This window comes from Perissodus microlepis, chromosome 2, assembly GCF_051167445.1.
Source record: "Perissodus microlepis isolate ML-2025 ecotype Zambia chromosome 2, ASM5116744v1, whole genome shotgun sequence".
NCBI classification, from domain to species: domain Eukaryota; kingdom Metazoa; phylum Chordata; class Actinopteri; order Cichliformes; family Cichlidae; genus Perissodus; species Perissodus microlepis.
This window is the reverse complement of record NC_140462.1, coordinates 16,589,184-16,616,467: the sequence shown is the minus strand read 5'-3', so window position 1 is coordinate 16,616,467 and position 27,284 is coordinate 16,589,184. Positions and strand designations below refer to the sequence as shown.

General features: G+C 40.2%; 3 protein-coding genes and 1 non-coding gene across 5 annotated transcripts in view; 3 read left to right on the top strand and 1 right to left on the bottom strand.

Annotated features, from left to right (window-relative positions):
* bcorl1 (BCL6 corepressor-like 1) overlaps positions 1-7,099 on the bottom strand; it is a 30,043-nt gene extending 22,944 nt beyond the window's left edge. The window contains exon 1 of the mRNA XM_084950719.1: positions 7,008-7,099. The gene's annotated coding sequence lies outside the window, so the exon portion shown is untranslated. The remainder of the gene's footprint in view (positions 1-7,007) is intronic.
* A 103-nt stretch (positions 7,100-7,202) lies between these two features.
* trnav-uac (transfer RNA valine (anticodon UAC)) lies at positions 7,203-7,275 on the top strand. The gene has a single exon. It is a non-coding gene; the product is annotated as a tRNA-Val (tRNA).
* On the top strand, positions 7,231-10,867 carry LOC146392608 (uncharacterized). The gene is made up of 2 exons (XM_084950838.1): positions 7,231-7,320; positions 7,703-10,867. The coding sequence occupies exon 2, from the start codon at positions 9,825-9,827 to the stop codon at positions 10,533-10,535; it is 711 nt and encodes a 236-aa protein (XP_084806964.1). The 5' UTR covers positions 7,231-7,320; positions 7,703-9,824; the 3' UTR covers positions 10,536-10,867.
* Positions 10,868-11,900: 1,033 nt separating this feature from the next.
* cstf2 (cleavage stimulation factor, 3' pre-RNA, subunit 2) lies at positions 11,901-26,927 on the top strand. 2 transcript variants are annotated; one of them, XM_084950620.1, is made up of 13 exons: positions 11,901-12,029; positions 12,278-12,356; positions 12,472-12,641; positions 12,730-12,866; positions 13,334-13,453; positions 13,592-13,720; positions 16,469-16,586; positions 18,809-18,868; positions 24,427-24,526; positions 25,109-25,305; positions 25,411-25,535; positions 25,885-25,968; positions 26,370-26,927. In XM_084950620.1, the coding sequence occupies exons 1-13, from the start codon at positions 11,933-11,935 to the stop codon at positions 26,493-26,495; spliced, it is 1,542 nt and encodes a 513-aa protein (XP_084806746.1). In that variant the 5' UTR covers positions 11,901-11,932; the 3' UTR covers positions 26,496-26,927. The 2 variants fall into 2 exon arrangements, with proteins under 2 accessions (XP_084806746.1, XP_084806754.1); XM_084950628.1 differs by lacking the exon at positions 18,809-18,868.
* The last annotated feature ends 357 nt before the right edge of the window (positions 26,928-27,284 follow it).

The following is a 27,284-nucleotide window of genomic DNA, read 5'->3' as shown; positions in this document are numbered from 1 at the left end:
ACTGCAATTTTAGATGCTAAATACTGAATACTGTTTATGTCGTGTCACTGTTTCATGGTCTGTCCATCATTTGATCTCTTTAAAGCATCCTATACTGCTCAGGCTGTAGCTTTACCATTCTGTGTGGTGCTGTAAAATAAAGGTATTGAGTAATACATTTTCTAGAGCGGGTGTTAATATGAATCTGCTAAGGCAGGAAGCTTTGGACATGAGTTAGACAGCCTATATATATTTCCTGTGTGAATGAAATATCGTAGTTCAGATGCAGTCTTTAAACAACAGCACTTGAGGGCAGTGAGTGTTATGATGAATCTGCAAACTGATACAGCATAATACTAAAAAGGTTAAGGGCATACCATATTATTCTAACTGTAACTGTTTAACTCCACACTGGGTGGCATTTGTTGCATGCCACACCTCCCTCTCTCTGCCAGTTCACTGTCTCTGGATTGTGAACAGATGAAGTAACAAAACCAAAAAAAAAAGAACCAAAATATGCACAAGCAAGATGGAGGGCCTGTGTCCTAAATGTCACCCACACAGGCTAATAAAGACTCTGACATCATCTGTAGATATGACGGCCAAAAGTTTTGCTTTACAAACCAAACCTGTGGATAAATATATTGTTGAGTTACTAATGAATCACTTTAAAAGTCTTTAAAGAAGCTCACAGAAGCTAATAAAAACAGAAATAGCTTGTTCTCTTGGCAACATGACAGACAAGACAGTAAATATTACAACAGCACAAATATAGATGTTAGAAAAATAAAGTTTAAAAAGCAAGTTGAAGCACTGGTGATAGAGATTCACATAACAATAATTTATTTCAGTTAACAAATTAATTTTAGTTAAATTAATTTAAAGCATTTTACTGCATTGCTATGCCTGGACCTCTCAAAGGGCCAGAAAGGTCGGGACATCCAGACAACTTATTAGAGGCTGTAAACGTAGCTTAAGTCAGTGAACAAATCATCACTGCTGTTAAAGTACCACATTTTCCAGGATACAAACCTTCAACGGATCAAAACTTAACCAGTAGGTAAAGCGCTAAAAGCAAACACAAGCGAAAATGGATTGGATTGAATGTGTGTTAGTGAAAGTTTATGATATAGGGCCCGTGGTCTATTTGCCAAATGAGGCTTGTATGCAGATTTAGGAAGGAGACATACTTCTTTTTCTTGAAGAGAGGAACTGGGGAGCAGTACCTGAGATCTTTCATAAAGGATCTGACCGAGCAAAACTGTCAGAGATGCTATAAAAGCCTCATCAGACAACTGCTACACACACTGCACAGTAGGACAGCTGTCTGTGCCAGTAATGGCCACTGCTTCCACTGAATTCATGTTCACACAATTATCTATTTAGGGGACTGACTGCAGGCTAACCTGAGCTGGTTATTTTTTAGACACCATCATATCGGTTAAATTGTAAGCCCAAATACAAAATGACATACATGCTTACTGCACATGAAAGCTTTAGGATTTCACAGTTTAGATTTTATCTGCCCAGATTTTGAGATATCTGACTGATAATGGACAGTCTGGATGATCTAAAGACCTTGCTGTGAGCAGTTGTCACTGAAAATACACAACTTCACACTGATGGACAGAGTCTATGGAAACTGCTGACAGTGACATCTAAGAATTATCCCGAGTAAGTGGGACACTGCAGCTGATTTTTAAAAACACATTTTATATTAATATGCATCATTTTGGGATGGGAGACCTTAAATTTAACAAGAAACACTAGCACAACATCCGCAACCCACAACACTAGGGCTAAATGAAATGTTTTTGAGCAATTCTGACAACCCGACACTTTATGCCAGATGTTCATGTGGCATGTGATCAATTTAAGGTGTTTCATGGGGAGAAAAGACAAATAGACAAGAACATAAAAGGAAGATGATTCAGAATGAGAAAACCGTAGATGTCGCTTTCGACTGAGACATAGACGGCTCTGCAGGTCACATTCTCCAGGGCTCCGGGTCTACAGTCACTGGAATCATGCGTAAGTCCGAGAAGATGACCATCAAAACGGCCACAGGCATCTAACAGCAAATGACATTGCTTGTTAAACTGGGAAAACGCTGCAGAGATTAAAGTCCAACTGAAACAGCAATTTAGTTCCAGTGACTGATTTTCAAGATGGTACAACATCTGCAGTGGTCTGCACCAAATCAGGCCGTCTACTCTTGATGGTGGGTACACATTATTGTGTAGAAGAAGATTAGGAGTAAATTCTTTCACCCATTTGAAGCTTACATTTTTCTAATTAGTTATGATTGACTCAAAGCATCACAAACCTTTTATACAAGACAGCTGTCACTCTGTTAACAGACCGGTCTGCAGTGTAGCACTACACGCTTCACTATAAATCACACAAGTGCACTGCATCAAATAATTATCAGTTTCAGTTTCACCTCTATGTGTCCACATTCTCTATGTTTATCACAAGTACATTTGTGATTTCAGTTTTTTCTTCATCCACACATCCATGCATTTTCCTAACTATTTATCCAATTCAGGGTCACTGGGAAGCTGTAGCCTATACCAGCTGTCACTGGGAGAGAGGTGAGGTATACCAAGGTCACATCACCAGTCTATCATAGGGCTAACATAGAGACAGATAATCATTCATGCTCACATTCCCAACTACAATAATCACCAAGTATGTGGACTTTGTGAGGAAGCCGGAGTCCATAACAGAACCCACACAGATAGAGGGAGAAGATACTCTCCCCAGAAAGGAAGGCTCTATATAGCTGCCAGATTCAAACCTAGGACCTTGTTGCTGTAAGGGGGGAGAGAGAATAGTTTCATTGCCATGCTGTCTTCAATACAAATATATCCAAAATGCATCGTTTTCAGTCCTGTGTTAAAGGCATGCTTTGGAATATTTGACCACAAGTGACACTATGGAGCAATATGCTGATAAATGTAAGATACGTACAAGACGCCCTGTGGAGATTTCTTGTAAACAAACAAAATATATATTTTTTTACATTTAACATTAACACTAAGCTAATTTTAAAGTATTTCAAATCGAGCACTGTTTTGATCCATATCTGCTCACTGGCAAACATATTCCAATCTTTTGTTTATTTCAGGACTCAGATTGCTCTCTCGCTTTGTACTAAGGCCCCTGGTTTGAACCTTATGGTCGGCTGCGGCCTTTGTGTGTGAAGTTTGCGTGCTTTTCCCGTGGCAATGTGGGTTTCCCCTGGGTATTCTGGTTTCCACTCATTGTGAAAGTGTTTTTACCCGTCTCTGATCTAGCCCAAAGTCAGATAGGATAAGGTCCAGCCAGCCATCCTTGTCCTACGTGCTTGAGAAAAAAGCTACTGGCCTTCTTTTTATAACGTTCATGAAGACATTCTGATCTGAAAGGCTTCTTTAGTTCTAAAAGGTGATATGAGTCCCAGGTATTTAACCTTAACTGAAGTTGTCACCTTGGAGGTGATACTGACCCACCCAGTCATCCAGTGAGTCTTTAGGGTGACATGAGCCAAGGTGTGAATTCTCTGTGAGACAGTGCCACAACCTGCCATTGTGTGAGTCATTAAGGTCACACGGGTCAAGGTGTGAATGGGGGTTGAATTGCCTCGGAAGGGATCGTAAGACTGCATTATAAAAGGGCTGATAGTTTGTGGCATCGGTCAGTTTCAGATGTATGCAGATAGCCCCCTTTACCTCTCACTCCAGCCGTTTGTCTTCTCTGCCCAAAATTTGAACATTTGTATCCTGAAAGGAGCGTCCCTAACAGCGGTTTCCTTGGCAGAGAGTACTGATGATTTAAACCTTCTCTCACTGTGATCACATTACTTGTAAATATAAATCTAAAATTACAACACAGACCTTACTTTTAACTTCTGTGTATCTTAATTTATTTATTTTTAGAAAATTTTGCTGGTGCAACTCTCGGCAATAATCCTTTTTTTTTTTAAAGTTGCAGTTTATTACAAGTCCAAGAAATGGCATTTGGAACTGCCTAGCATCAATAGTGGACATGTAAGTGCATGCAGATATGTCCTCATTTGACAAAAACTTTGTCCCAAACCTTGATCCTGTTTCATTCCACGCACTATTAAGGTGATTGACAGCTGGTGAAGTTAAAATTCCATCAACTGAGCAATAAGCCAAAAAAGAAGTAATTTTAAATAATCTTTACAAATGTGCTACAAAGAAAAAAAATGCTTTCAGTATCTCTGTTTGACACCAGAAACTCAAAATGTCCTTTAAAATGAACATAGCTCTAAGATAATTCAATCTGATCTATAAATGGAAATTAATATAAGACTTAATTTCAAAATTGTACATAGGTGAGATGAGCCAATTCCTATATACAGAGTACATAGGAAATGGCTTAGTTGACCCTTTTCCCCAGCATTTTAAACATCTGTAACTGCTTAAGTAGAGGACATATCCACATAAAATTTTCAGGGATGACTAACACATTTGACCTCTGTTAAAAACTGAAACCAAATCTCTTTGACAACAATTTCTTCCTATGAATAACTATGAGCATCGATTCCACTAGATACATTATAGCTTCAATAACAAAACTGCATCAATTGAATGTTCATGGTCCAGAGTAACAGAGCCCAGCAATGGTGCCCTGGATGTTTTATCACTTGAGAAAACTTTGAAAAGTGCATCATATAATGTGGGATAAATAGCTATAACAACTCACAGCATATAAAAAGTCTAGTTCATATGCATAATTTTTTAACAGTCATGAATTTGGAGCCTTTGGTGTACTTCTAGGGTCTTTGACTCAGAAAGTATGCATATTATGAAGGTAAAAATTTGGATTAATTCAGTAAATTAAATCATTCAGAAGCACGGTACTGTGAAAGAATGTTTGTGGGGTCTAAACACTGAGTAAAGCTGTTTTAATGCATCCATTTTACTTGCTGATGAATTTTAGCATCGCTGTTGCCCCAGTTAGAGTCAACACACTTTTTAGATTCCTCCATCAGCTGATGAGGAGGTCATCCAAATGAGTGAAGATGTAGTGAATGGCTACGGATAGTTAATGGATCCTCACCACCTTCTACAGCACTTGTTGGACATGCAGCTGAACACTTTCTCTGTTGCAACTCTGCTGCCACAAGGACACGTACAAAAAGTCTTCACCAAATCATCAGATTTAAGGCACTTATTATATTATATTTACATTTATTGAGCTCTTAACTTATTGTTTTTTCTATTTAAAACTTTTCAAGCTATTTTGTTTTGTGATACTGTACACATGTTACTGAGCTAAGTTGCTTTTCATGTTTTAGCTGCTTTAACACGGTGATTTCTCATTTGGGGGATAAAGAATTTTTTTTAAATCTTACATACATACTTTAAAAAAAAACCCTGATCATTCTAAAAAGGTCAGGTAGGAAATTTGGTAGAAAATGAATATTTATAAGACTGAAATTGTTTGAAAATGACTATTTAAAAACTGTTAAATAGTCTAGGCTACAAGGTGTTTAGATGAATAACTCTATTTACTTTACAAGAGAGTTTAAACAGAAAAAAAACAATTTTTATTAAAAAGTTCTTTTATGAAAGGTAATTCTGCTATCTTATTTGAGTTTTGTGTCATACTTTAAGTTTCAATAATACACTGGGATTCAGGGAACTGAGCAGAAAATGTAAGCAATTTAAGCTTTTCAGTGTTTTTAACAAAATAATTTAAAATATCTCCTTAGCAATTTACCTTTTAACTTCCAAGTTTACTGTGTGATACTGTATGGCCTGTCTAGCATCATACACAGATACCATTTGGTCAAATGCAGTCTGTGGCACAGATCTAGCATGTCTTGCATTTTGATCCTGCCCACATATGAATCTATATGATTAATTCTGGCCTGCTGTGTTGGATCAGTGAGAATACAAGCTCTGGCTGGCTCTCAAGGTGTGCTATTGTACCCCACATGATAAACAGACGCAGCTGTCATCCCCACGTTGTTCAGCCAGCCTGACTCCCCTTCCCTCATTGGCACCGAAGAAAGCTGGAGTCAAAACAGCTAAAAATGGAAGAATGAGATGCTGAGGCGATTTCAAGAGGCCAGCGAAAGGAAAACCTCTGGAACAAATAACTTATAGTGTGCATGGTTGAAGATCAAGTCATTGACAAGAATATAAATATGAATACATATTTCAGACCCCACAGGAGCATAAAAAAACAGGAGGGACCGGCCATTTGAACAGAAGCCTGATTGAGGAGCCTCACCAATCAGCAGCAAACACACTTATCACAATTTAGCAAGAGGATGAGAGCGCTTAGGAATTTATATTTGAACCCTCTGATGGGCACCTCTGGAGCTCTCGAGATGAATAATGCACAATAGATACAGATAAGCAGGACAGCGTTAAGAAAGCTAGACTGCTTCTGCTGCAGGACATGTTTAAATAGCCTGCTTGTTGCTGCTCTCTGCCTCGTTATTCTGCTTGTCTAAATGTCACATACAGCCAATGATGTGTAATGTTTAAACCTGCTAAGTAGTGTAAATATTACAGCATTAAATGTGTGTTTTTAACACATGGCCAAGGTAAATAATAACTTTCAGTGTGTCTGGCTATCAGTTAGTCTTTGATCTAACATCGTGCCTGCTTCGTCTTTTCACAATACACTGAAGTACAGTTACAGTGTTCAGCTATGTGGCAAAAGAGGTTTTCCGGACTGGAATCACATGTTTGAGCAACAAACACACTTGAGCCATGCTAGCCGGATAAGCCAAGAGTGCTTCCTAAGCTAGAAACGCTAATCCTGACTTGGTATGTTGTTAGTTCATGCAGTCGGAAGGCTGGACACACGGACAAATGGAGGCGACTCGCCCCGCTCGATTATTTCCAGCTCACAAGTAGCAGCTCGGTGCTAGCTACCATAACGTGTGAGCGGTCAAACAAGCAAAAAGAAAAGGGGGGCTCCACTGGCGCTGGAACTAAAAACAGCAGCAGCTAGGTTAGATTAGGACGTAGTTAGGTTAGTATCCGAGCGAGATGACTTACTGGGAGAGACTGACACTCATCGTCACTTTGTCTAAAAAGCAGCGAAGCACAGGGAACCGCTTGAAAGAGCAGCGAATACCAGCGGACTCTCGGAGCGGCTTTCCTTCATCATATTGGAAAAACAAGCAATTATTAGCCACGTTAGATGTATCGTGTATTCTTTATTATGCTACACTTCGGGAAGGGCAATCAACTGGTTCCATAGTGTAGCGGTTATCACGTCTGCTTTACACGCAGAAGGTCCTGGGTTCGAGCCCCAGTGGAACCAGGAATAATTTTCTGCTTCGAAACTGAATGGAAACCGCTGCAGTAGGTAGGTTACTATGCTGATAAATTATTAAAATGAAACTAATGAACACTTAGTCTATACTTCTAAAACTTTGCAAATATACAAAGTTCAGGCTGGACTCCACTTAAAAATACATAGCGATGTTCTCTGAATTGCAAAAAAGCATATATGAAGCAAGGGTAACAGGACAACCTGTCTAAAGACTAACAGGTTGTCCTGTTACTCTTTGAAAATAGGTAGGTCTTCTATACGTCTGTCTTTCTGACCTATTCTGGCCTAATGTGTCCACTTGTTGGCCGTGACATGACCGAGTTGAGTGTGTAAGTTTCTTGTTGGTGTGAGATTATTTACACTATAATGGTGAAAAATACTGGTTTGAAAGGCTACCTGTTAATTTTCTTTCTAGGGCCCCAACAGGCCCTACAGAAATATGATTCTGCAGTGTCTGGATGAATAAGTGATGGGCAAGAGGAAGCTACACACCACTAGTGGATGGTTTTGTGGCGTGGTCTAAGAAGAATCATGTTTCTAAATGTAAATAACAGCAGAAAGGTGGGGATCAACTTCAGAAGGAAGAGGAAGACTACATGGCCCGTGTCTATCCTGGGGTAAGATGTTGGCGTGGTGGACGACTACAAGTAACACATCGACAACAGGCTGAACTAGAAGAGGCTGTATACAAGAGGAGGGTGAGCAGGCACTGGCTGGAAGGTGGACACTTCTAAAACTGCGGTGGACAGGAGGTCACTTAACAAACTGCTATCTATCTGGGATAATTCTAACCACCCTCTACAAGACTTACTGGAGAACCTTCTCTATCAGACCAATTCAGCTCTGCTGCCACAAGGACAGAAACGGAAAACCCTTCATACCTCAGGCAATAACTACAGTACAACACATGTAAAGCAGAAAATCATCTGAATGTTCTGTATGCTCATTTTGACATTTTATTTAAATCCTATGTGCTAACAAAACTTTATTTACTGAATTTTAGAATTTTACTTTTGTTTTGTTGATTCTGAAATGCTTAATTATTAGAATTTTAATGCTATTATCATTGTTTCTGTTTTTATTATTTAAGTGGTGTAACAAAAGAATTTCCCACACCTGAGATAAATATAGTATATTTTATCTTATTGTTATCTTTTAACAGCATTAATTTAGTAATTAGTATTGTGATTCTGCAAACACATACCTACAAAAACTCCCATTAACTCCCATTTCTCAAGACCATATTTTCAGTGTCCTAAACTGAATCAATCATCCTTTTGGCAAAACAAGTTCCACCTACTTAGACACAATTTGCAGATCCTATTTAACTGTATTTCAAAATGATAAACATGCAATCACTCCCTAAACACATTTTTCCACAGTGATTCGCATGTGATGCATAACTTCTAATAACATGAGGCAGAAGTTGATATCAATACAGCACAGACGTCATTTATCAAACACAACGCAAAAATTTTCTGAGGTAATTAAACTGCAACAAGACAGTTTAGAGGACTCAGAAAGCAAGCGAGAGCTGAAGGTTGATACCAATAACTGGTGAAAGCAATGTGACGTAAAGGAGGAAGAAGTAGGACGATGCGGAAGAACAATATCAAAAATAGTAATTTAAGTAGAACTGTGAGACCATGGTTTGACATTAAATGACAGCCCATATGAAAAGAAACTTCTAGACTTCATTAGACTTCCACTCACATCATTAGGTACAACGTTTCAGCTGTTCGTTAACACAAATATTTAACTGGCAAATCATATGACACCGACTCATTGCAAATCAAAACAACCTGCTGAAGTTCAAACAAAGCATCAGAATGGGGAAGTAAAGTGATTTAAGTGACTCTGATTGTAACTCTGACACTCTGGTTGTTGGTGCCAGACAGGCTTTTCCTTCAGAAACTGCTAATCCACTGGGATTTTTCCACAGAATATATCTCCAGAGTTTACAGAGAATGATCCAATAGAGAGGAAATACCCAGTGAGTGGCAGTTCTCTGAGTGATGTTGATGCCAGACGTCACAGGAGAATGACCCGGCTGCATTAGGCTGATAGGAAGGCAACAGCAACTCAAATAACCACTCATTACAATCCAGGTATGCAGAAGAGCATCTATGAAAGTTTTTCCATATTTCCCACACTTACAGGTTTTAAATCATCAAACAAATTTTAAAATTAGACAAAGATAACCTGAGTAAATACAGACATTTAATGATGATTTCATGTATTTAAAAAAAAGCTATCCAAACCTAAGTGACCCTACGTGAAAAGTAATTGCTTGTTAAACCACTTGACATCAACAACTGCAATCAAGCATTTGCAATAACTGGCAATGAGTCTTTTACATCGCTGTGGAGGAATTTTGGCCCTATCTTATTTGCAGAATTGTTTTAATTCAGTGACACTGGAGTTTTGAGCATTACTGGGCTGTTCACAGCCATGTCAAAGCATCTCAATGTGATTGGATAGCCAGACCTTGATGAGGTGACTTCAAAATCTTAATTTATGGCCACGACACGGCCATCATGGGGTGTATCTGGGATGACCAGGAAGAGGAGTACAGGAGCCTGGTGAGGAACTTTGTCACATGGAGTCACACAAACCACCTGCAACTCAACACTTCAAAGACCAAGGAACTGGTTGTGGATTTCGGGAGGTCCAGACCAGGTCCACTGCCAGTTCAGATAGAGGGAGAGGAGGTGGTCAACACATACAAGTATCTCGGGCTGTGGGTGGACAACAAACTGGACTGGTCATGCAACACGCAGAACCTGTATAAAAAAGGCCAAAGCCGACTGTACTTCCTCAGGAGGCTGAGGTCTTTCAACATCTGCAGGAAGCTCCTGAGGATGTTTTACCAGTCAGTGGTCGCAGGAGTCCTTTTCTATGGCGTGGTGTGCTGGGGGAGCAGCACAGCAAAGAGGGACTCATCCAGACTGGAGAAACTAATCAGGAAGGCTGGCTCTGTGGTCGGCATGAAGCTGGACACTCTGGTGACAGTGGCAGAGAAGAGGACCTTAAAGAAACTGATGGACATTATGAACAATGCCGGGCATCCTCTGCACACGGTCGTAAACAATCAGAGGAGCCTATTCAGCGACAGGCTGCTTCTCCCCAAGTCAAAAACCAACAGACTTAAAAACTCCTTTGTCCCACACGCCATCAGACTGTTTAACTCCTCACTGGAGGGGAGAGGGAGGAGAAACAGGGGGACAAGGGAGGGCGGGAACAACTGAGCTGTAGGTGCTTTTCTACACTGTGCAATATTTGCAATATTTGCAATATTTGTTTTTTGTTTTGTCTTTTTTCTTATATTTGACTGTGCAATAACCACTGTGCAATATACTCACTCAAATGAGCAATCCTATTTATCCATATTGTATATTCTGTATCTATATATGTGTATATGTGTATATATGGTGTATTTATGCTTATATCCTTACTCTCATTCCCCTTAATGTATCTGTAACATGCAACTTCTTTCGGTGCTTTGCTACTGGAAACTGAATTTCCCGGAGGAACCCACCCGAGGGATTAATAAAGTTTCATCTAATCTAATCTAATCTAATCTAATCTGATCTCTGGGATGAGTCGACAATGTGCTCTTGGAGTAAATTTGGTAGGTTGCTCTGGTTAAGGTTCACCACTGGTCCAAGTTTTCTCCATTTGTGGGTAATGGCTCTCACTGTAGTTTGCTGGAATCCCTAGAAACTAGTTTGCAACATCTTTGTAATAGATGCCAATGACTTTGTTTCCCTTCAGTTCTTGAGTTTCTTTAGATTGTGGCATGATGTGTTGCTTTTTGAGATCCTTTAGCTTCTTTCGCTTTATCAGACAGCTTCTATATAAGTGACTTCTTCATTTAACAGGTCTGGGAGTGATAAGGACTGTGTGTGAACTAGTGTAATTGAACTCAGGTTTAAAAAAATTGTGGCTATTTACAGTTCATTCATGATTTCACAGGAAGTGCAGTACCTTTTTCACACAGAGGCAGGTAGGTTTGGGTAGTTTACCCCCCCCAATGGCTTGTCTCCCACGCTGGGAGTTTTGTTTTTCTCTGGGTTGTTGCACTTATTACTATTTTAATTATACTTTTTAATTAATGAAATAACAGGATAAAAATAATATTCAACAGTTTAAGGTATCTAAGGCAGCTTTTGCATTATCTTACTGTAACCCATTAATTAATAATAACAATGGCAACAGGTGTGTGATTATCCAGGTGCACCAGAAATTATACGCTACGACAGTTTTACTACATAAAATAAAATGGAAATAAAACAAAATAAAATAGTTGAACAAATAATAATTATCGGCCTCGCTGACAATAAAGCCTCACTATTCAGTTAGCCAGGTGTTGCCAGTTTACTATCAACAGTCCTATAATAACCCTCAACCGTTATAAAGTAAGCAGTTTTTTAATTAAAAAATCACTCACCAAACCTCCTTCTTCTTTGCCTACAAACAAGTGCTAATACTTATAAATAAAAACGTTTTTCAAAACGTTAGAAATGGTTGCGCTGCTGGGATTTTAATTTGGCCTTCCCCCCCCCCTTTTTTTCTTTCTTTTTTTTTAATGAACGGATGTTGTCGCCTTCTAGTTTCCGGTGTAACATTAAATTCTGTCCCCAAAATGGCGAACGTATCTGCTGCCAACGCCGCTGCTGCAGCCGCAGCTGCAGCCGCGAATAGAGACCCAGCCGTTGACCGGTCACTACGATCGGTGTTCGGTAAGTTTGTTGCTTTTAGGTCGCTGTGTTTGGGTAAGTTTATCCTCTGGGTGCTCAGGAAGAATGTAAGGAAGCGGGTTGTGAATGAAAACTTGCTAACATGGATGTCAGGCTAGTGTTGCTGTTAGCTGAACACCGCGCGGGGGAAAGTTAAAAAGAAATAGCAAGAAAAGGAGCCTCGAATTACAAATCCTTCTTTTGTTTATTGTCATACTAACACTAAATATTGTGTGTATTAATTGTTTTAGTGGGAAATATTCCGTATGAAGCCACAGAAGAACAGCTGAAAGACATCTTCTCTGAAGTCGGACTTGTTGTCAGTTTCAGGTGAGTGAAGGAACGTGCTAGACCTGGTCCTCTCTGAACTAAGACGTTTTATAGGGTTTTAATAAGTCCTTTTAGACAGTCTTAAATGTGGATTGTTCCCTTTTCTTGTACTCAGGTTAGTGTATGACAGGGAGACAGGAAAGCCAAAGGGATATGGCTTCTGTGAATACCAAGACCAGGAGACTGCCCTCAGTGCCATGCGAAACCTGAATGGGAGAGAGTTTAGTGGTCGGGCTCTCCGTGTTGACAACGCAGCCAGTGAGAAGAACAAGGAAGAGCTGAAAAGTAAGTTTTTAATTTCATCTCGAGTTTGTTTAGGTAAGCTTCTGATCATAATCTGTTTCAATACCCAAGCTATTTTTGTCTTGCACAGGTTTGGGAACAGGAGCCCCCATTATTGAGTCTCCTTATGGAGACAGCATCCAGCCAGAGGAGGCCCCAGAGTCCATCAGCAGAGCAGTAGCCAGTCTGCCACCTGAGCAGATGTTTGAACTCATGAAACAGATGAAGGTAGGGTGTCCCCCCCCCATATACACTTATAACCATCTCCAGAGAGGAGTTTGAGATTGAGGTTTCTTTACTGTACTCTTGGTGAGAGGTGAACTTATCAATAGTAGAATCATCTGCCAAATGGGTGGTCTGTGGTGCATTTAAGAATTAATTTGATGACTTTATGTTCAGCTCTATGTAAAACGTTATGGTCTCCTGTACACAGCCAAATTTAATAAAACCTCTCGTGTTTGAGCGTTTAAAAAAATGCATGAAACAACAGTGAGTCTTTTAAAGTAAAAAATTAGTTTTCCCAGATTACATCTTCTAAAACTGTATGTATGAGTCATGAGTGGGTAGTAAAAAGTGGTGGTGGGATTTTTTTTTTTTTTAAGTCTTTTAGGATGTAGTCAGAGATTTTTCTAGTAGTTTCTAAAATCAGATCCCTTTGGTTTCAAAAAAATATTTTTCTCTCTCTCTCTCTCCAGCTGTGTGTGCAGAACAGTCCTCAGGAGGCACGGAACATGCTGCTGCAGAACCCTCAGCTGGCCTACGCTCTGCTGCAGGCCCAAGTGGTCATGCGGATTGTTGATCCTGAGATAGCCTTGGTGAGAATGAAGAGATGAGTCACAGTCAGAAGACAGTTGTTCTCGACTCAGTAAATGTTTATTCTGTTCTGCATTTTAAAGCCAAAGCAAGCAGTATTTTTTTTTTTTTTTTTTATGTTCCCCTCACTCCTTGTATAGAAAATGCTCCATCGTCAAACAACAGTCCAGCCTCTGATTCCCAGTGGACAGGGCGGAGGAGCACCGACAGTCACTTCTCCACCTACACAGCCGACCATGCCCGTGTCTCAGCCAGTGTCTCAACCTGTGGTAAGCAGAACATATCTTTTGTCACATTACTGTGTATTCTCTTCAACAAAATGTTCCCATTGTGGGTCCTGAAAAATGTGCACGCATGCACGGGTTTCTGGGATGGCTGTAGCCCAGGAGGTAGAGCAGATCATCTACTAATCAAAAGGTTAGAAGTTCAGTCTGGCTTGTCCAGTATCCAGCCTGCATGGCTAGTATCCTCTGGCAAGATACTGAGCCACAAGTTGGTCTCTGATGCATTCATTGATGTATGAATGTATGAATGTGTGAATGTTAGATAGAAAGCAATTAGGTGTAGAAAAAGTGCTTGTATGAATGGGCAAATAAGGCATGTTGTATAAAGTGCTTTGCTTAGAAAAGCATTGTATATGAACCAGTTATTTTACCATGGAGTGAATAAATACTGGTGAAAGGATCACAAAGTCTGGCCCACCAAAAGTCCTGGTCTGGCTTCATGAAGTGTTAAAATGTGTGGGGTGAAAAGTTTAAAATATTTCTAGATCTCAACAAGTAGTTTGCTTGAGGTGTTTAAGTCTGTCCCAGCTGAGAGTGGGTGATAGGCCGGGTACATCCTGCACACGCACCAAGTCTATCACCGGGCTAACACAGAAAGACTATAATTCACGCTCACACTAACACCTACAGCCAGTTTAGAATCATCAGTTAGCCTAAGATACAATTCATTTTGCTTATGAAGTTTCCAAACTGAGGAACGTAGTCCGTGGTGATCCGAATTCTCAAAATGATAAGGAACGGCTTCAGTGCTTCTTTTCTTACCCCCTTTAGTAGATCATACGCTGAAGCAACCTTTATGAAAGGAAAGTAGATCAATTTTATCTCATAAGTCATAGCGAAGGACCATCTGAGCGTTCCTGAAAAACGATCAACATAACTGATAAAGTAGACCTGATCATGCAAATGTTATTTGTAAGTGCATTTTCCATTTCCATAACCTGATGATATGTTTTTAATTTTTCTGTTAAACCCACTGGTTGTCTGTGAATAGGAGTTGGTTTGCATGAGAAGTGCAGATTTATATGTTCTCTAAATCCTGATCATACGCTGCATTAATTGATCTCAGTGCATTTGTTGTTTTGCCAGCTTTTAGGATTATCATCAATGAATTTTCACTTAGAGCCACCTTGGATAAGTGCTGGATACAGGGAATTTCATAGAAATCATAAACAAGGAGGAGGGGATGAGTTGGATCAGTCTTCAGTAGGAAAAATAAGAAAATAAGATGCTTTTCATTTTATAGGCTTTAAAGTTCCAGCACCTGTAATGATATGATGTTTTTTCCCAGTGGTTCTTGTTTATATGACCTGGATGAAACAACAATATAAGAACACTCTGGGGTGAAGTAAAATGTGCATTTTTAATACATCTTTTGGACATTGTAGTTTCTACACTGCACCATCACATTGTTAAAGAGCCTAGTGTATGTGCATTTGGATTCTCTGAGCACCACGCTTCTCTATTTCTAAGTCCTTATAACTTCCCCTTCACACCTCGTAGCGTTTTCACCGAGGTTAGAGAAAGGTGATTAGGAAAAGGACGCAGGAGGTTATTTTTGGGGGGCTGCTCAACTATACTACACGTTTTTGGGATGTGGGAGGAAACAAGAGAAACTGTGCAGGGAGAACACAGAAACTCCACACAGAAAGGCCCCAGATGACTTGAAGGTTTGAACCAAGAATCTTATTGTTGTGAGGCAACCGTGGCAACGTCTGCACCACCATGTGGCAGTTTGTGGGTTAGTCCATTAATACATTTTAGAGCAAGAATTTTCTGCTTTGGTTTAAAAAGAAAGTCACGTCCACACAAGCACTGTATTGAAAAAAACAAAACAAAACAATGTCCAGTACTGTCAAGCAGCAGATGGCGATATAATCATTAACCGTGTAGAAATGTTGGCCAATCAGATGTCTTGGGGCAACAATAACACAGGGTAGACTATGATACCAAAAAAGGAGATAAAGGCACACATCTTTGACAGTGCAAGAGAAGATTTTTGGTTTCCTTGTTTACACAGAAACCGAGATTTGTTTGAGATTTGTTAATTTTTCAGTGACCTAAAATGGCTCTATGTGTGGGGAAAAGCCCAAAGCGCATAGAAAAAGCTACGTTTTTATAAAATACCTGTGTCGGTGTGGTCAGGTTGAAATTATAGAAAGGTAAAACCTACATGTAAAGGTTTTGTTCCTTTGTAGATCCACTGTGAGCTGTAAATTGTAATAGCAGCAGTCTAACTATGAAAACACCAACACAATGTTGAAATTGTGCTTATTTTTCTTTACATCTTAAAGCTGTTCGTTATCTCTTTTGTAAGTGAATGGGTCAATAAATGTGACTATTTTGTGCTGTAGGAGAGGAGGTCCCGCCCATTTGTTGTCAAACAGTGTGAATGTGGCCCATTAACTAAAATGAGTTTGACACCCCTGCTGTAAGCAGTGCCTGATGGCAATACTACTGCTTGTAGATTGGATGTTTTGCTACAAGGTTTGTCCAGAGCTGGCAGGAGTTCCAGCCCAAACAAGAGCTCCATGCTTGAATCAATTCGTCTGATCTCAAACGACTGAGAAATGGAGCAAACATGCAGACAGAAATGTAAAATAAATGTCACTTAACATGTTTTTTTATCCTCAATGAGGGGATAAAGCACCATATGTTCTCTTCTTTATAGATACAGTTTCAGGAGATATTATTTCCATTCATTTCTTAATAATTTTTATTTTGTTATGTCGTCAGCCCGGAATGCATGTCAATGGAGCGCCCCAGATGATGCAGCCCCCTAACATGGGAGTTGTCCCTGGACCCATGCCTGTACCAGGACCTGGGCCTGGACCGGGACCAGTTGGACCTCCAGGTAATCATCAGACCACATGCACGCTTGAAATGGCAAAAGTTGTGAAATTGGTTGTGGTAGTGTGACTCTGGCCACTTGTAGTATAAAGTTACACAAACAAACCATAAATACAGGGCGGGTATATATCTCTAAGACATTAACTTTATAAAGTCATTAAACATTCAATAATCTAGAATTGTTGCAAATGTTCCAAGCATGTAAATGAATAAGCTGCATGAAGGCATGTCTTAAATTTGAAAACCTGTCATATTTTATTAGCTGTTTTCTTTGGTGTATAAAACAATCACCAATAATGCTAATGTTTGTCAGTAGACAGCAGTAATTGAAAAGCAGTTTTTCAGTGCAGTGTTTCCAATTAGACAAAAGTGGATTCAAAAAGTATTTACCCCCTTTCTGTTTTTGCATACATTTTAATTTAAAGTGGATACAATTAGCATTATTTCTAGATTGGTCTTTGTAAAACGGTAATCTCAAAAGCTGAGATCTGTCATTTATATTAGTTATCTCATGATTACTGTGGCAGTCGTACTGTAGCCGGTAATTACTATTACCACACATCCACATGTGAATATGTAGAATGTGAAGAATTTTGGTACCCAAAGCTTTCTGGTGTCCAGTTGTTATTAGAGGATTTTTGTTCAGTCACTACTCCATGTGGTGAGTAGATCGGTTCAGGATTCAGAGGAGCACTCTGTGTGCCTCATGATGATTTAGCCTTATATTTGCTTTTTAAAATTCATCTCCATTCATAATCTGACACAGTCAGCACATGTAATGGGAAGTCGTGGCCTGGATATCGGTTATCTGTTATCTCGAGATCAGCTGGCTAATCCGGAAGCCTGAAACATTGACCCCAGACATTAGCTGATGGGTTCCCAGATTCTGTGCATCTTATTTGCTTTAATTATTCTTGAAGTGTGTCTAAGGCTTTTTCTGCATTTACACCGGTGGTTTTTAAAGTGGTTCGTTTTCATGTGTTTTGGCCTTCGTCCACATGCAAACACAGTTTTTGGTCCAAAAGTGACCTTTGGGAAATGCCTTCCTTTGTTTCATTGATGTGCAGAGTTTTTGGCACGTGATGTCAGAGACTGTGGTCTTACCTTTTTTATTTACATTAATAAAAAAAAAGGACATTTACATTTATTTACACATGAAGTGGTTTTTCCAATAGGTTCTCACTGGCCAAAGTTTGTGGCCCACAAACTCTGGGGCAGGGACCGCTGGTGGGGCTTAGAGCCACCACAGATAGAGTATGCACGACCAAGGGCAAAATATAAACTGGAGTGAACTTTAGGTTGAGTTTGTTGATTGTGAAATGTTGGCCATGTTTTTTGTTAATAGCAATTCACCAAATTCAAAAATATCTACAAAATCTAAAATTTGTGGAAACTGCACAGTGAGGACTTTTTTCCCCATCTTCTGAAGTGGGGCAGCCAAAACTGTGTTGTGTTTTCATGCTTTTGACAGCACCCAAACACATTTACATGTGGCCTGCGTCTAGAACTTGATTTGAAGTCCATCTGTAGCATGGATTAGAAAGGCACACCTGTTTTTACTGGATCCTGAAATCCAAACTGTTTGCTAGGATGAGGGGAAAAAAAGATAATACATGAGGTCCATTTAACTCTCTATAGACCATTGTGATAAAATTGTTCCAAGGCATTGATTGAAAACAGGGGTTTCTTCTGTGTAACACAACAAGAAGAGCCTCATTATTTGAGGTGACCAGGAACCCAACAATCAGTTTGCATTTCCACCCAGAGAGTTCAGGTTTTGTCTCATCAGACCAGAAAATCTTTTCCTTCATGCTGATGGAGTCCTTTTAAATGCAGTTCCATGCAACTCTAGTGGAAGATTAAATCTACATGACAATTTCTTGCAAAAAAGGAAGGGGATCTGAATACTTACTGAATCCACTTGCGTCCAAACTTTGCACATGTCATGGCTCATTTGGATCAGCAGGTGTCACCACAGTCATATAAATAGTGGAAGTTTATCCACAACGATATACGCCATGTGTCCTCGTTATCGTCTTCTCTTTTTGTGTTTTATCTTAAATCTTGGATGTATGCCATCTTGTCTTGATGATTTTGTAAAAGTTCCCTCTTCTTCACCCTTCTGTACCTTTATTTGTGCATGAGATGATTTCACGAGCGTGCTAAAATGGTGCTTTGCCCTCTTGAGTCTTGTCTCCTGTTCTTCTCACTTTAATGCTGGCTCAGGAAACCTTCAGCATTCTCCCACAGGATCGTCTGGTCAAGCTGCTATCGAGCGGCCTCAAGGTATCACTGTACCTCCTCGGTTCTCCAGTCAGGTCGCAGCCTTGCTAAGCAGTGACACTTTTCAAATATACAGCATGTGTTTTTGACAGCATTTCCGCTATAAATAAAAATGACTCATCACACATGCAGCCTTTAGAGAAGTTCATAAGTCTGTGTATATAATTATTACAATCTCAGAGCACTACCACAGCTACACAGGAATATACCAGGTCATGAGTAAAATCAATGTTTTGTTTTTTGTTGTTGTAAAGATATGCACAGTTGGGCTGATCAGCTCCTGATAGCAGCTGGGACCAGTTTGTGCAGATGGTGCAGGTGTTCAGCCTTCAGCTTACTTGTCAGCCTGCACGGGGGAGCTTGATGGATATCATGACAAGGAGTACTGATGAGATTTCATGGAGCGTTTATGTGATATAAAAGGAAGTTTAGACCGCCTCATAGTAACCTGCAGGTGCATCTGACGTCCCAGTTGGTATTGTTCCTACAACCATGTAATTAATGTTGTTCCAGGATCGTCATCACAGCCGCTTCAAAGTGTAAAATGCAGCATTGTACGTGTAAAGAGGAGACTGGGGCGGATCAGTGGATCCATCTCACTTGGGATACCTGGGTTTATGTGCTGTTTGAATTTTTTATAAGTTATTATATTTATTTATTTAATCTCTCTCTCTGTTGTAGTTTGGTTACTTTTAGGCACCAGAACAGTGCTGAAAGTTTCAGTAAAAGTTGTTTGGGTTACATTTTCACTAACTATAAAAATCTGGAAAAACCCCTGAGGACAAATGTGTCAACAAATCCTAGCCGCCCACATTATGTGAATTGTTTTTACAATGTTTTTTTTATTCTTTTTGTCTGCTTCCTGGAAGCCTAACTTAAACTAATGACGTCACGGCAGTTTAACTGGGAATTTGTAATGATAGTCCTCGAGCAACATTAATCATGATGTTGTAGGAACAACAGTAACACGGGAATATCAGATAGCGGTACAAGTTCAGGTGTAATTGCAAGGTGGGTCATCTGAGTTTGGATCTAAACACTGGTCAGACAGGGTACACGGCCAGGTAATGGCTACAGAGTAAGACCTTGAATCCTAAAGGGTGTTATCTGATTTCCACAGAACTGCAGCTTCTTCTGTACTTCTTGTCCTCGACATGTTTTAGCTAGTTTTATATGTCTCCTTAGTTTTTCTGTTTCTCTGTTTGAAATTTAACAGAATACAAATGAAGTTAAAATCTTTCAGTCACTACTTTATTTGGGGGATTACAGAGTGATCAGCAGATTCTGCTGTTTGAGATTTGGCAAAGTTGGAAGGAGACTTGAGCTCCCATTGATCCAGACTGATGGATGTCGACCAGAGGAGATCTTTTGCTCGACACTTGCGCAATCGTAGTTTTTGAGGGGGTGGCGGGACTTTTTTTTTTTTCTTCCCAAAAGGCCTGCTTATTCTAATTTTCTCTATTTATGTTACATTTTTAGCCGTGGCGCTGTTGCTATGGCAGTGTGGGTAAATTTGGGTCAGCGAGCCAGTGGCGTGGTGTTTCTCATCCATACACCTGTGTGCTTGCAGATATCTGACGAAAATGATTTGATTTTAATTATCAAACGAGATCTGTTTCTAAAATTGTAATAAATGATATTCACTGACTGCTGACTTTTACAGAGCTACCACTCTTTTCTATAGAGTTGAGCCTGAAGGGTAACAAGTTCAGATGTGAGATGTTTATTATTGATAGAGACGGTTTATGGATGTTGCTAAAGATAAAGATGAAAGCGGTGAAATATCTCATACAGTGAAAGCTCTCTGTGTTAGCAGCATTCATTATTTGTCATTTGCACTAATGGAAAGAGACTACTTGGTCTTCTTTTTACTCCAGGATCAGCTTAGTCACTTGATAATGACATGAAATTGCTGACTTTGCTTTCAAGCTGGACAGTACTGTTAAGAAGCGTATTACAATGAAGCTGCTTTGCTACTCTCTTGATTGGCTTTTGTTTGTGTTTGTCAGCATCACTTATCGCTTATGAAGTGAGGCTGAGGCCAGTTCAGTTTTAAAAAACAAACAAAAAATGTGGCTGTGCTGTAGTTTATAGCTTTTACTACACTGGAGAGTGACTGGAGTGATATGTCACCATTTGTATCCCAACGATACAAAGAGAAGCTTCCATGCAGTCCTCCAAGAATCCTCACTGCATGTCTCTGGAACCAGATGATGTAAGCAACAACAGCGAATATTGATTGACTGACAAGTGGGCGTAATAGAGAGGGGAACAATAGTGGAGTTGATCTAGAATGGGAGAACGACAAAAAAAACCAACTTCAAAGATCCAGGAAATAAAGCATGATAAGCACAGGCGATGGTTGATTTGGACACTCTTCATTGGTTTTAACTACCTGTTTTACTTCAGCTCCTTGAATGTTGGTCAGTCAGATGTAGCGCAGAGCTCATTTCAAACAAACAAGTACCCTCAGACCGGTTGTAGCACATGCCTAGTAGACTCCCTCCATCTGACAACAGAGCTCACTGCAGGCAAAGGGGCAGCACCTGGAGTGGAGCAGACAGCATACACGGCACCTTTGCAAGACCATAAATTCTGCTTGAGACGATTCGAGCCCCAGCTGGTGCCTTTCTGTGTTGCATGCCCTCTCTGTGCCTCTGGGTGCTCCAGGCACGGTCCAAATGCATCCATCGGCTGTAGAAGTGAAGTAGATAAAGAGCTTTACATGTATAGAATAAAGTGTTTTATTAACGTATAGTTATGCATGATTCATAGTCTGCTGCACTTGGTTTTAGACTAGAAAATTTCTAAATACAATTACACTGGATTGCATTACAAGCGTACCCTTGTGTGCACACCTCCCCCTTCACACATCAAGCACAGTTTAGTCGAAATATGAGAACTGCTCATTCAAACCAGCGCAGACAAGGCGTTGCTCTTACTCGGGTGCCCAGCAATAATCTTGACATGTTTGAAGGTGAATATATGACCAGTTGCTGTTGTTCTATATAATATAAACACATTACATACATGTACAGGGAGTGCAGAATTATTAGGCAAGTTGTATTTTTGAGGAATAATTTTATTATTGAACAACAACCATGTTCTCAATGAACCCAAAAAACCCATTAATATCAAAGCTGAATGTTTTTGGAAGTAGTTTTTAGTTTGTTTTTAGTTTTAGCTATTTTAGGGGGATATCTGTGTGTGCAGGTGACTATTACTGTGCATAATTATTAGGCAACTTAACAAAAAACAAATATATACCCATTTCAATTATTTATTTTTACCAGTGAAACCAATATAACATCTCCACATTCACAAATATACATTTCTGACATTCAAAAACAAAACAAAAACAAAGCAGCGACCAATATAGCCACCTTTCTTTGCAAGGACACTCAAAAGCCTGCCATCCATGGATTCTGTCAGTGTTTTGATCTGTTCACCATCAACATTGCGTGCAGCAGCAACCACAGCCTCCCAGACACTGTTCAGAGAGGTGTACTGTTTTCCCTCCTTGTAAATCTCACATTTGATGATGGACCACAGGTTCTCAATGGGGTTCAGATCAGGTGAACAAGGAGGCCATGTCATTAGTTTTTCTTCTTTTATACCCTTTCTTGCCAGCCACGCTGTGGAGTACTTGGACGCGTGTGATGGAGCATTGTCCTGCATGAAAATCATGTTTTTCTTGAAGGATGCAGACTTCTTCCTGTACCACTGCTTGAAGAAGGTGTCTTCCAGTAACTGGCAGTAGGACTGGGAGTTGAGCTTGACTCCATCCTCAACCCGAAAAGGCCCCACAAGCTCATCTTTGATGATACCAGCCCAAACCAGTACTCCACCTCCACCTTGCTGGCGTCTGAGTCGGACTGGAGCTCTCTGCCCTTTACCAATCCAGCCACGGGCCCATCCATCTGGCCCATCAAGACTCACTCTCATTTCATCAGTCCATAAAACCTTAGAAAAATCAGTCTTGAGATATTTCTTGGCCCAGTCTTGACGTTTCAGCTTGTGTGTCTTGTTCAGTGGTGGTCGTCTTTCAGCCTTTCTTACCTTGGCCATGTCTCTGAGTATTGCACACCTTGTGCTTTTGGGCACTCCAGTGATGTTGCAGCTCTGAAATATGGCCAAACTGGTGGCAAGTGGCATCTTGGCAGCTGCACGCTTGACTTTTCTCAGTTCATGGGCAGTTATTTTGCGCCTTGGTTTTTCCACACGCTTCTTGCGACCCTGTTGACTATTTTGAATGAAACGCTTGATTGTTCGATGATCACGCTTCAGAAGCTTTGCAATTTTGAGATTGCTGCATCCCTCTGCAAGATATCTCACTATTTTTGACTTTTCTGAGCCTGTCAAGTCCTTCTTTTGACCCATTTTGCCAAAGGAAAGGAAGTTGCCTAATAATTATGCACACCTGATATAGGGTGTTGATGTCATTAGACCACACCCCTTCTCATTACAGCGATGCACATCACCTAATATGCTTAATTGGTAGTAGGCTTTCGAGCCTATACAGCTTGGAGTAAGACAACATGCATGAAGAGGATGATGTGGACAAAATACTCATTTGCCTAATAATTCTGCACTCCCTGTATACAGAGCTTCACAGTTAACAATACTGTATGTGAGGAACTAGTTGGCACTGCTTGACATCTGGAATACCATCTGCTTAGCTGTCATGACACTCTTCTACAAGTGCCGCTGAGAGGACTGTAAACAATGGAGTTGGTGCCGCTCTGCTGCACAAACACAGTAGCGTTACACTGTCAAGGAGCCCAGATGATCTTTATCTTATCAGTTTCTTCTAAATTCGTTTTCCTTAGAGTAAATCAGAAGACATTAACTTTCCCAGATCAACAGAAAAAGATCTATTCATTTGTAATGAATATATTTCTGCTCAAGTGCAGTAAATTAGCCTAATTTGCACTGAGCTAACTGATCATTATAGGTTGTTGCCTTAATGCTGTAACGCCATATAAATGGACTATGAGACATCCATTGTTCTTGATCTTTTATCTGCATGCGTCTGTTCGCCATGCTTTCATGGCCAAATAATGTCAGACTTAGAAGACACAAGTAGGCGAACACTCTCAAATCAGCTTTCTGTATACGTGTGGGAGCAGAGTTTTTCTTTTTCTTGTTTTGTTTTTATATATTAGCTTTCAAATCTTTAGATCTGCATATTAATGCTGATGAGACCACAATGCTCTACCCTTCCTCCTCTTTGTGTGTGTGTGTGTGTGTGTGTGTGTGTGTGTGTGTGTGTGTGTGTGTGTGTGTGTGTGTGTGTGTGTTGTGACCTTGTTCTGTGGCAGTTTGCTGTGACCTTTATGCAGTTTGAGCTAACTGTGTAGGTTTTTTCTTCTGAGCAAACACTCAGCTTTTTAGGAGTGTGCGTGGTTCTTCTTAACTGGAATTTCAGCCCTTTGAGCTTTGAAAGTCATTCTTTATGATGACACATCTCCATTTCTTTTCACTAATTAACTGGCAGATGTTTCGTGTGTCATCTGTATTGTGTATGTGTTGTGGTTAAATTTATGAATTTTTCCTCTAAGGACCAGGCGGTATCCCCCCAAGAGGCCTACTGGGAGATGGTCCCAATGACCCCAGAGGAGGAACTCTGCTGTCTGTCACTGGAGAGGTCATAGACCCCAAGTAAGACATCCCATTTTACCTTAACAATACATTTGGGTGTGACTTTTAGGAGTGTCTGTTCCAGTCATTGATGTTGCAAGACTAAAGTCTTTATTTTTTGTCCTGGCTGATTTGGGGGAAATGTAATATTAAAGAAAGGTAAACAACAACTGAAACGCAAGTCTGGTCTCTGGCTGCACAAAACAGCAGGACATGGAAGATGGATGTGTCAGCTTGTCAACAGAGATGCTCACTGTATCTGCTGCCTTCTGCTTTAATAATTCCCCAGGTGGAAAAATATAAATTAAAAGATGTATATTTTGTTGGTTTCTTTTTCACGATTCACTAACAAATGCATCTAATTTCCTGTGACTGGTTTTCTTAAAAAAAAAAAAAAAAAAATCCACCCTTCATCAGTGATGATAAAGCCTTACTCTACTCTACTACTGACCAGAAATACTACTATATAGTAAAATCTTTGCTTAATATAGTTTGAGTTTTAATCCTAGACTATATCAAAGACCACTTTATGGTCTAAAAACTATGACTTATGCTGCGTTAGTTTTAAAAATGTTTAACTTCTCTTATTTTGTGTGCGTTTAGCCGGGGTTACATGGGACCTCCACCCCCCCACCAAGTTCCGCCTGTACACATGCCACAGTTGGGAGTTGCACCCCCTCCAGATATGAGGCCTCCAATGGACATGAGAGGCCCACCCATGGGTGAACCGCGGAACATGATGGTTGACCCCAGGGCGGCCCCCATGATGGAGCCACGGGGACCCCCTATGGAAGCCAGAGGTACCTACCCCCTATGAGGCGTCATAGTTTGAGAAAGTCTCGTACTTTGAGGGTAAATTCATCTGATTATGAGCACTTATGACAGTATTGTGTGTCCTTATACAGGCCGTGATCCAAGGGCGATGGATGCTCGTGTTCCAGTTACGGGTCAGAGGGTTCCCATAGCACCAGGAATGCAAGGCCCTGTCCCTCATACAATGGGTCCAAATGCTCCGCCACCTGCAAGACCGGTATGTTTGCATCTGTGCATGTCTGTGTCAGCTGTGTGTTTTGGTTTAACTGGAATTGGCCAGGATAGGCATGGTTAGAAGTCAGAGGGTTAGCTCAGGTTTTTGGAGCGTTTTGGAGACAAACTTAAAGAGACAGGGCTGAGATGTCAAATGGAGGGATAATTTTTTTCCATATGTTTTCATCTATACTTCAGGGCATTCAGGGAATCAGAATGCTCTAAATTATTTCATAGGCAGCTTTTACAAAAGCACAAAAATCTGCAAAATACAAGAGAAATCTGTGCTGTCTGGATAATCATTGATGGGTGAAGAACTGTGATCTTACAGTAACACTGTATTTGATCTGCAGGGTGCTGGTATTTCTGGGGTTCCTCCATCAGGAGGAGGCTTCAGTCCAGGTCAGAATCAGGTTTCCACACAGGATCAAGAGAAGGTGAGTGTCACTATTGGTCACTGCTGCATTTTTATCAGTCAGGATGATGAGTCGGTTAAAAATATCTCGGTATGATTACTTCTGAAGTTTTTTATACCAACTGAGTTATATTAACATGCAGGTAACGTGTAAAATGACCTGTGTTTTCATTATCAGCTCACTGAAAGCCTCCTTTCTGCATTCCTGATCATTGATTGCACATGTTTGCCTTACCTGTGAACAGTAACTATTGTTATTCTGGAACAATAGCTGGCAAAGTATAAACACTTTTGGCAAAGCTGTATGATTTCTGTGTTATCGAACACTATCATTAGACTGTTGTTCTAGACTGTTCTGTTCAGTTTGTTGGCCAGAAAAACACGTTTAACCTCCTCAGCAACATTTTCATTTTCCTCTTTCAGGCTGCCCTCATCATGCAGGTCTTGCAGTTGACTCCAGAACAGATCGCAATGTTGCCGCCGGAGCAGCGGCAGAGCATCCTTATCCTCAAAGAGCAGATTCAGAAGACGGCGAGTGGGGCCCCTTGATGGTCTGACTGATTAAAGTACTGAAAAGTCAGAGCTTCTTTCTTTCCAGTCGCAAATAAAACCTTAGCGCTAGAGTCAAAGGTTTTTGAAATGTTGTGACATCCTCCTTTTTCCTCCCCCCATTTCATCATGTCAGAATTTCCTGTCTGCCCCACTCGGACCAGGCTGCAAAGCGTGAACAGATCTGAAGATATCCCATCTTAGTCTGGAATATTGTACCTGTTCTTTTTGTTTTAAATCATAATGTTTGTTTTGTGTGAGAGTAACATTGATTCACGTGGAGGCAAGAAAAAGTCACTTTCTATGGTGATGATGGTGAATGTTGAACTTGAATAAAAGCTAGAGCAAGAATGTCACGTTTTTGTTTTTCCCCTAGAAAAGCCAACTGTTGTTATGTTGTAGCTGTTTTGTGAATAAAACAACAAAAATACACCAATTGCCTTTATTTTCTTTTATTCATGAGAAATTATTTACCATAAAAACAGCAGGTAAGTTGTTTTCTTCCACATCTTTAGAGGATCATTAACCACTAACTTAATGACTGGCGTGGTTTTATCTTTCACGTTTTTCTGATAAGGAAACGCTCGAGAATACAGGAGGTCGTAATTGCGCCTCATATTTTTCTAGTAAACCTGTTTCCTGTTAAACTCTTGCCAAGAAAAATACATTTTTTTGTATCCTGTTACACGCATGCATTCAAACAATGGGTTATATACAGTAGAAACCGTGCATCAGCCGTGTAATCAGTTGTCTTGAGTGGAAGATAAACGATTATAAGATCATAATGAA